Genomic DNA, 9,784 nt, shown 5'->3' with positions numbered 1-9,784 from the left:
GTGGATATATTTTAATATGAAGATGCTACTAGTTTCTATTTTTGGCATTTTTGATTTGAAAGTTTTGGTAGTTTTTGTGTTGTTAAATTTGTAAAGTAACGAAAATGGTAGTTTATTTTATGGTTGTTCAAGTTTTAGTTAAATATAATAACCCTGTACCACAGATTTGACTAAATGGACGTTAAGAAGCTAAAGTTAAGATATATTGTCTCTCACTCACGGAATTGTATTAAGTAAATTGTAATACATGTGACAATTTGTAAATGTATGGTTGGGTAGGAGGCTATATGTTATTACGCCCGCATTCAACGATAACAGTTGAGTTTACAGTAAGTTACGTGAAATGTCTCACGTGTTCTAGAAACCTTAAGTATAAATATAATGGCTATAGCACTTTTTACAATTAAAACAAACATACATGTATATACAGTAGAATATAATGTATGTGAATGGTGTCATATCTTACTGATCCAGTATGTTTAAGTAGTTGCTATCTCACAAGCAGTGAGCGGCCATTACACCAGATTTACTACATTTCCCACAATCCATGTGGTGTGACGGAAGTGTCGTGTGGCGCTGGCTCCTGGATTTAAACTGAAACGGGCATTGGCCCCATAAAAAGAGGATTTTGGACATGTAATCGAGCTTTTAATGATATTATTTATGGAAGGATATTCGTTTGTGAAGTTTCTCTGAAATAAACGGTCGCTTTAGTGTTTCGCGCGCGTGTTTTGAAGCGTTATTTCAGTTGTTTGTTTAACGTTACTAAAGCTGAAACACACCTCTGCAGAATCCGGTGACACTATATGCGATCCGTTTACCTGTCCCTGTAACCTCACCTGTCATTATTCCTGCTGGTTTAAAGGGTCAGGTTTATGCTCGTGTTTAATTCGAGAAGCTGGTTATCAGGCGTTCAGGATGAACTGGGACCATCAATTGAGTTCCATTATCTCCGAGGCAGACGGAAGTGTGGCAAAGATGAGGGTAAGAGACTGTATTTCATCACTAATAATAATTAATTGTACATTTATTAAATGTATGTCAGTTTAGAATGTTGCAGATACTGGCCGCTAGAGTGCGCTCTCTGTGTGCTAGATCAGATGAATTAAAGCGACAGTTCACCTAAATTTAAAATTCTGTCATTATTTACTCACACTCATGCTATTCTGAACCACTTACTTTCTTCTGTGAAATACACCTTTAATTTACCTCAGTTACTAATATTGTGTCTTACAAGGAACGCCTAACTACATATGGAAGATCTCCTAGAAGAACTGAAGGTAAATCCTTTTTAAATGATTAAGCCCATTAATAAAAAAATGACAGATGAAGAATATTCCCATAGTCATGAAAAACCTAGAAATAAAAAGGGAATGCCTAAAGAAGTCATGGAAATTAGTAAAAGTTTTAAATTCTGAAAACTTTTAATGTCAAAATACTACATTTGCTATTTCTGAGCAACGTTCACTTAGTATTATTATTATTACTATTATCATTTTTATTTTATATTTTCAGTTTTCATTTTGCCATCTGCTTTCAGTTTGTTTTATTCATTTAATTCCAGTTTTAGTGGCCCAGGCTGTCATACAAACAAATTATGAACACATGCAAAAACAAGAGAGAGCCAACAAAATATTAATAACCTCTTTCTTGAGTTTTTTTTTTTTTTTTGCTTTTCTATGCATTTTTTTTTTTTGCATAGTAAAAATAAACATTTTTATTTTTGCCAAATAATTTAGTCAGATAAATACCCTAACCAAGTTTTGTTTTGATTTTCCCCTCAAATATGTACTTTAAAATATCCCCTCTGGACATCAGTGTTATCCACTACTGTATATGTTTAGTGTGATTTAATTAGTTGATGTGTTTCTCTCTGTAGATGTGTTTCCGGTCAGAGAGGTCACAGCCGGTGTTGATCTGAAGCCCTCGTCCTCTCTCAGTCCGGCGGTTCAGTGGTCAGATCTGACCGCCATCCAGACACAACTACAGCAGCAGACTCAGGTCAGACTAACACCTGCTGTGGTCACATGACCCACTTTCACCTGATATCAACTTCTGGCTCGCGTGATCCCATCACACGTGGAGAGTTGACTTCATCTGCTATTAATATGTGTTTGGATCACATGAGGTATTGGATCATTTATCTGTATTTAGTGCTGTCCACCTGAGATCTGGGGCACAATATACAGGTGAAACTCAATGATTATGGCTTAGAGCTTATGAAAACCCCAAATTAAAAATCTTAGAAAATTAGAATATTACATGAAAACAGTGAAAAAAGTGAAATATCGGCCCTCTGAAAAGTATGATCATGCATATGTATAGTTAATAGGGTTGGGTAAACATTTGAACTAATACTGTAGATATCATCACCATAGCTCCCTAGTTTATTAATCACAGTACAATAAAACAATTGTTTTGTATTAAAAGTTTTCTAAAATGCAAATGAGGCATTAAGTAATTAAATATGCACCATTTGTATACATTTCCTGAACACAAATCTGAATTAAGCCGACCATCTTGTTGATGTATAAATGTGTTTTGCAAATTAAAAATGTATATATGCAAATAGATATAGAGTCTATAAAGTACAGTGCCTGAAAAAACAGTGTTTTTGACTGCAGTATCTTGCTTTAATATAATAAACTTAATCCTACAGTGCACCATTCCAGAATAACAAATAATTTGTATGTTATTTTGCCACAGGCCATTGAGACTTTAACCCAGAGTCTTCGATTATCGGAAAGAGAACGAAACGCTCAGCACAGACAAATACAAACATTACAAGGTGATTATCCATCTCAATGCATTTCCATGTTCTTTAATATGCTCATATTTTAACGATGTCGTGACATGAGAAATCAAATTTGCCTTGATCTTTTGACACATAACATTAAAATATCCTGCATGTTTCACAGATTAAAATTTCCCCCTAATTATAGACAAAGGATTTATTTAATCAAGCTCCAAAAACGGCTTGTTTTGATAATGCGATCTGTGACATGATCATCACACAGGCAAAATCATTTACATATGCCCGCCTCTAGAGCAACCGATCAGCCAATAGCTGTACATCACACCATAGGCCCCGCCCACTGGCGTTCAGTTGCTTAACGGCTGACATTCGCCTAGACTGGATGCGAGTATCGCGTCATGTCAAAAGCAAACAGAACTTATTTTAAGACTGGATATGACACACGTTCAGTTTCTGACGTACTCCACACACTTGCGTCTGCTGAAAACAGGACAAATGAAAGAGTGAAAAAGTTTGCATTGACACATCCAGTTTAAACGGCTGGTTTGCGTCTCTGTACAGACTTCACAAGGATCCCAGTGTTGGAAACAACTGGATGATTTATTTGAATGGCCTCCTGGATCGCATGTTTGTTCGGAGCATTTAGTTTTGTAAACGCGGCACAGAGTAATAGAGAGTTCACAAAGAAACTGTTGTTAAAAGAGGAAGCAGCCGACTGTACTGGATCTGACAGCAGCGGCATCACGAACCGGAAGTGAAGGATTTCATAATGCTTTGTCTGTAACTGACGGTTTTATATATATATGTTGTAAAAACACTCAGTCGTGTGCAATAACAAGTGGGTGTTGATTTAGCAATCGGCATTTACTGACAAGCTTAGCTGTGCCTTAATAAAATTGATCATTTCAGACAGAGGCAGAATGAAGGTTGAAAATAGTAATTTTTCTACATCTATTTGTTTTGTTTTTTTTTTGTGCAAAAGAAGTTTTATTTTAAGGTGTCCCTGTTACAGTTTAATTACAGATTAATTAAGTACTGAGTAATAATAATTAACATGTACTTACTATAGGGTTGGGGTAGGATCAGGATTTGGTTAAGGGTTAATTGCATGCAATTATGGCTGATTTAGTTTTTACTATAGTAAATACATGTAACGTGTGTAACAAGTACCAAATGTATTACCAAAACTATATTAACATTATAAGTGAACCTCAAGGAACATATTAAAATAAAAGTGTCAAATGTCATGACCCCTTTAATGAATACTTCTTTTCAACAAGTAATTTAATATAATATGAATATGCCAAGACCAAAATCTGCTCTGTTAGAGTTGATGTTAATTGTAGAGCTGGTCTCTTCCAGAGGAGCAGAAGAGACTTCTGGATAAACTGGAGGAGAGAGAGCGGGATGTGGAGCGGAGAGCATTGAGCCCTGGACCGGATCGACGGACGGAGCAGTGGAAGAGAGAGATGGATCGAGAGCTGAGCAGCCTCAGAGCTCAGATCAACCGAGCCACGACTCTAGGAAACCAGGAAGAAAGGTCTGTGATGACTCTTTAGTGGCATCTGGGAAAAATAAATAAAAAATGGTCAAATGTCCGGAATAATTATGATTTTTTTTGTGATGTTTTTGAAAGAAGTCTTTTCTGCTCACCATTTATTAAGTCAAAAATACATTACACAACAGTAATATTGCGAAACAGACATATTGTGTTCTATGTGAATATTATATATATATAGATATAGATATATATATATTCCTGTGATCAAAGCTGAATTTTCAGCAGTCAGTGTCACATGATCCTTCAGAAATCACTCTAATATGCTGAGTTAGTGCTCAGTTATTATTAATTTTATTGGTGCTCAAGTATTTATAATGGTTCATATTATTATCATGTTGAAAACGGTTTAATATTCAGCTTTAATATTTTTTTCAGGATTATTTAATAGAAAGTTAAATTATTTATTTGAAATAGAAATCTTTTGTAACATTATAAATTCATTGACTGTCTCTTTTGATCAATTTAATGCATACTTTGCTGAGAAACATTACTTGGTCACAGTTTCCACAAAAATATGAATCAGCACAACTGTTTCCAACATTGATAATAATCAGAAATGATTCTTGAGCAGCAAATCGGCATATTGGAATGATTTCTGAAGGATCATGTGACACTGGAGCAGGGTTATTATCATTATCTAAAACTATTAAAACATTTCTATTAATTGAAATAAAGGTAAAATAAAAATATTAGTTGAATAAACTAAAAATAAAATTAGGCTGAAGCAATGTTTAGGTTGACTAAAATTATTAATTGGAAATAAATAATGGAATAATAAAATAAGTTGAACCTATAGCAATATTTAAAACGAATAAATTGACAAAAGCACATAATGAAATGTATGAAAATTAAACTAAAATGAACAAAACTCGAATATGAAAATAAAAGCTAATTCAAAATATGAATAAAAATAAAATAAATAACATTGCACTGAAGACTAGAGTAATGATGCTGAAAATTCAGCGTTGCATCAAATAAATAAATTGTTAAAATATATTAAAGTAGAAAGTTCTTTTTAATTGTAAAAATGTTTAAAAAAATATTAATATTATATAAATAATATTTTTTAAATATATTATATAAAATATTAAATTTTACTTTATTTTTGACCAAATAAATGCAGCCTTGGTGAGCAGAAGAGACTTAATCAAGAACATTTAAAAAAAAAAAAAAATCAGAATTTTTTCAAACTTTTCACCAGTAGTGTATATAATTTTTTTTTAAAATCTTGCAAATATATAGTGAATATTCACTCTGTTGACCCAACCCTGTCATGCACATAAAATCTAAAAAACTAAATAGTGTAAAGTCGAGATGAAATCATAACTCAAGTGTGCTAGTAATCGTCTTGTAGTGAACGGCTTGTGCGTGTACAGACACTGATTGTTTGTAATATTTGTCGGTCCACAGTTTCAGCTCTAAACTCCGCAGAGAAGAAGTGGAGCAGCTCAGGAGAGAGGTGGACATTCTCAAAAACAAACTGAGTAGGTCGTACACTAGTCACTTTTCATATACGTTTGATGCCATAGAGAACCATCTTTGCATATCAGATATACGCTATAATGTTCCATGCATAAATCAAACTCTTTCAGTATATGAGTGTCCTGTTATTACAGTCAGGGCTTCCTGCCAGTGCAAATGCACTTTGTGTTAAATATAAACACACACACACGCTTCTTCTGCTTCCGCTGTCACGCAAATAAACATCACGCTTCGAGACTGGCAGTGTTTGTGTTGGCCTCACATTCATAACCACCTCAATATTGATAGACATTCTGACTCTGGGCATTTTGGCTGCATTTATATCGTGTTCATGAATGTTAAAAAAGCAAACTGGTTTGTGTTTCTGTAGTGCGACAGGAGGAAGATACGTTCCAGCTCCAGTCAGAGGCCAGAGAAACAAGGAGACAGTATGAACGCAGCTCTAAGGTAAACGACACACACACGTATATGTGCAGTATTATTAATTCACGTCTTTATCTTTCAAAGAAATTAATATTTTTACTCCGCAAGGATGCATTAAATTGATTAAAAGGCTTATAATGTTACAAAAGATTTCTATTTCAAATAAATGCTGTTCTTTTGAACTTCCTAAAAATCCGAAATGTTACATTTATCTTTGAATGTATGTTAAAATTTAATTTTTCCTGCGATCAAAGTTATTTGAGATTGTAATAATATTTCACAATATATATATTTAACTGTATTTTGGATCAAATAAAATGTAGCCTTGCTGAGCAGAAATCTTTGAACATTAATGTATGTTTTTTTTCTATTTTGCTTTTTCAGATTGTATGGTATCATTTACATTGTACTAAATATAATATTTACCATTTTACCTAAAAAGTTAGGCAAGATTTGCATTGACTGTTGTCACTGTATCTTTAATATATCTTTAATATACTTCCGTATGTAAATTATGTGCAATGCAATATCCATTTGCATAAGGATTTATGTTGTGAACGAGTGTTTTTTATTGTGTAGTTTCATTAAACAGCATGTTCTGCTTCTGTTCACTCATTTCATGTTTGTATTCTGCAGACGTTAGAGAGTTTCACGGATTCACAGCGAGCGCACAGTTTTGAACTGGCTCGGATGGTGTCACAATACCAGCACACTCAACAGGAAGTACGTGACCTCAGGTGAGTGTGTCCTTAAAGCAGTGGTTCTCAAGGGGTGAGTGATTGGAATACTGAAATGGGTTGAAATCAAGATATTTTTCATAAACACTTTTTGTTATACTGTTTGAAACTCTCTTCACGTCCTGATAGCAATCAATAATAGCAGTCCACATATTAAAAAGTGTACATGCGTATACTGTATCTTCCGTGGAAGTCTCAGGACTGAACAATATTCAACCGTGTCGGCCTTTCGATGTTAGCCGTGGATTCGGGAAACGGCGATTAATTATTTTGCACGCGCTCCACTCCAAAAGCTTTATTTTTAAAACATTTCTAAATTAAGTTCATAATTTCTAATCCAAACAACATTAAAGTGGTCAACCATCATTCTCAAATCCAAACATTTGTTCTTGCGGACACGTCGATTTTAAACAAGGCTTTACGCTTTAACCAGCTCAGCCACAGAAACGGCTCATATTAGCATGCTAAACTTTTACTACCCTGTTAGAAAACCTGCATAGTTTCATGTGGTTCTTCTCCCTCGCTGTGTTATGGGTTTGCTATGTGGGGAGAAATGTGCTGGTTACGTTTGTGAGACAAGCAGTTGATTGCTATTATTATATTATATCATATATTAAGAAGACCCTTGATCCTCACCTGACTATGGCTTTGTAAACTTTATCCATGATGTGGTTTATAACGGACCATGACAATGTTACACACTCTTGGCTTACTCTGGCTATTCTTGCTGTCTCAGATGATATGTTTGTCCCGTTTTAGCCACCGTAGCTTCTTCGAAAGGGAGGGGTGAGCAGTGGGTTTAGTGCAAACTCACAACCGAACCACTAGATGTCGCTAAAAATCACACACTGCACCTTTAAATGATGATGATTATTATTATTTATTCATTTTTGAATATTTAATTTCAGTTAACTATTGTTTTATTTCATGAATCAATGAATTTCTTTACGGGTTTAGCTAAAGATAATAACCCTGATGAGAGGAGGCCGCTTTATTTTCTGTGTGATTCAGAGTCACAGTCTCTGAGCTGAAGGACGAGGTGCGAGGTCTGGTCCTGAGAGACTCTCTCCTCCCCACTCCTGCACCGGTGCCACACAAACCAGGTGAGAACGCACTCAATAAAGGGCCTTGAAGGTTCATTTATAAGCCAAAAACCTTCATTTAGCCTCTCTCTGACATTTGGAATCGCTTGAGATTTCGGTGCAATTTCCCTCTTTGCATGTGTTGTCCTTTCATTTCTTGCGCCGGTGTGGTAACAGTGGTAACCGTGAAGACGAGGGCCGAGAGACGCGTGTCGTCAGTGTCGGAGGATGATTTCAGTCCCACTCCCAGTCTGGCCGAGATCAGCTCAGACGAGTTGGATGCATCCTGGCTGGAAGAACCAGGTGACGCATGGACACATGACACGAGAGATACACTGAAAAGTGAATCTCATGCAGAGCTGCAACTGTAAAAGCTACATAAAATAAGCCTTCTGTACCTTTTGTCATTATTTTCTTAAAGGTACACTATGCAACTTTTTTTAACTAATGAGTCAATGCATCAATCCTTCTTCCAAAACGTGTTTTTGACAAAACAGCTGGAGTAATTGTTATTATAGTATCGTATAGTGGCATTATAGACTTTTATAGTTTTTGTTAATATTTTTAAAGACTACAGTTTTTAATTTTAACGTTGTAGTAATTGTGTTTATAAGTTAAGTGTTAGTTATTGTAGTTCTTCGAATTAACATTGCCTTGGAAACTAGCTGAAATAAAATAAGGTGAAGAGCTTTTATTTCATTTTACTTAATTAATTAATTTAATTAAAATAAATTATTTAATTTATATAACAAAGGCATCAATTTAATTTATTTATTTCAAGCAATATTTTTTTATATGATTTTAGTTAGAGAGGAAACTAACTCTCTGAAGAGAGGAGGGCACTTATTTTAATTTTATTTATTTGTTTTATTGTACATTTTTACGATTTAATCAAGTATTGTTTTTCATCGACCACAGTTTGGAGAAACCCAGGTTTACACTAATAATTACTCTTTTTTTCTAATTAATTTTTAGAATTACAAACCAGGAGGAGGCGCCAACGGGTCCGCCTAAATTCAGACCTGTCAGGAAGTGACATCAGCGATGCTGGAAGTGGGCTTGAGAGTAACCTTGACAATGATGCTGAAGGGGTGGACAGAGTTTCAGACAGTCCTCCAGATCTCAGTCTCAGTGACCTCTGATCTTAAAGGTCAATAAACCATCGTGCTGCTATTCGAGGAAACGGAAACCTTGTTCTTCAGTGTCGACTAGGTAACGGACTGTTTACTTCTGCCATGGAGGACTGGACTGGGCTATTTCTAATATAATAGATCTACGTTGACCTAAAATCAAGTCCATGGTGCTCACTGAGTTTCTGTAGTAAGACTGATTCGCATTAGACACAGATCGTCTCTTTAAAGGCTTTGTGAGTATTGGAACCACATACTAGCATACACTACTCTTACTTGTTTAAAGTATCTTTCCAAATTCAACCATACAGTATTCAGGAAATTGAGAGGTATTAGTTAACAATGAAAGTTGCAAAATTATTTTGAAATAATGCAAAATGAATGGACACAAAACGCCCGAACAGTGAAAGAGAGTTTAACTTGGGCTTGTGTACATGTTTCAAATATATTTGCAGTTAGTATTTAAAACATTTTTACATCAATGTTTATTTATTTTTTACTTACTGAATTGCTCACAATAAGACCAGAAACCTCTATTTTACACTGACTTCAAATTGTGGAAATTTTGAAATAAATCGGAATAATTATTTTATCATGTCATAACTTGTGTTTTT

General features: G+C 34.8%; 1 protein-coding gene across 1 annotated transcript; it reads left to right on the top strand.

The window, feature by feature from the left end:
* The first annotated feature begins 15 nt into the window (after positions 1-15).
* On the top strand, positions 16-9,766 carry LOC120480908 (uncharacterized). Its single transcript, XM_039674346.2, has 11 exons — positions 16-984; positions 1,238-1,280; positions 1,880-2,001; positions 2,707-2,788; positions 4,118-4,295; positions 5,727-5,800; positions 6,169-6,245; positions 6,858-6,958; positions 7,970-8,061; positions 8,218-8,343; positions 9,016-9,766. Exons 1-11 carry the CDS (start codon positions 919-921, stop codon positions 9,180-9,182), a joined length of 1,128 nt encoding a protein of 375 aa, XP_039530280.2. The 5' UTR covers positions 16-918; the 3' UTR covers positions 9,183-9,766.
* The last annotated feature ends 18 nt before the right edge of the window (positions 9,767-9,784 follow it).

The sequence above is a fragment of the Pimephales promelas genome, chromosome 13 (genome assembly GCF_988280905.1).
Source record: "Pimephales promelas chromosome 13, fPimPro1.hap1.1, whole genome shotgun sequence".
In the NCBI taxonomy this organism is placed as follows: Eukaryota; Metazoa; Chordata; class Actinopteri; order Cypriniformes; family Leuciscidae; genus Pimephales; species Pimephales promelas.
Note: the sequence above shows the minus strand (reverse complement) of the source record. Positions and strands in the feature narration are given on the sequence as shown.

Coding starts and splice junctions, on each gene's coding strand:
- LOC120480908 (XM_039674346.2), top strand. CDS start 919: ATGAACTGGGACCATCAATTGAGTTCCATTATCTCCGAGGCAGACGGA. Junction 2,789..4,117: donor ACAAATACAAACATTACAAG/GTGATTATCCAT, acceptor GGTCTCTTCCAG/AGGAGCAGAAGAGACTTCTG. Junction 6,959..7,969: donor CAGGAAGTACGTGACCTCAG/GTGAGTGTGTCC, acceptor TGTGTGATTCAG/AGTCACAGTCTCTGAGCTGA.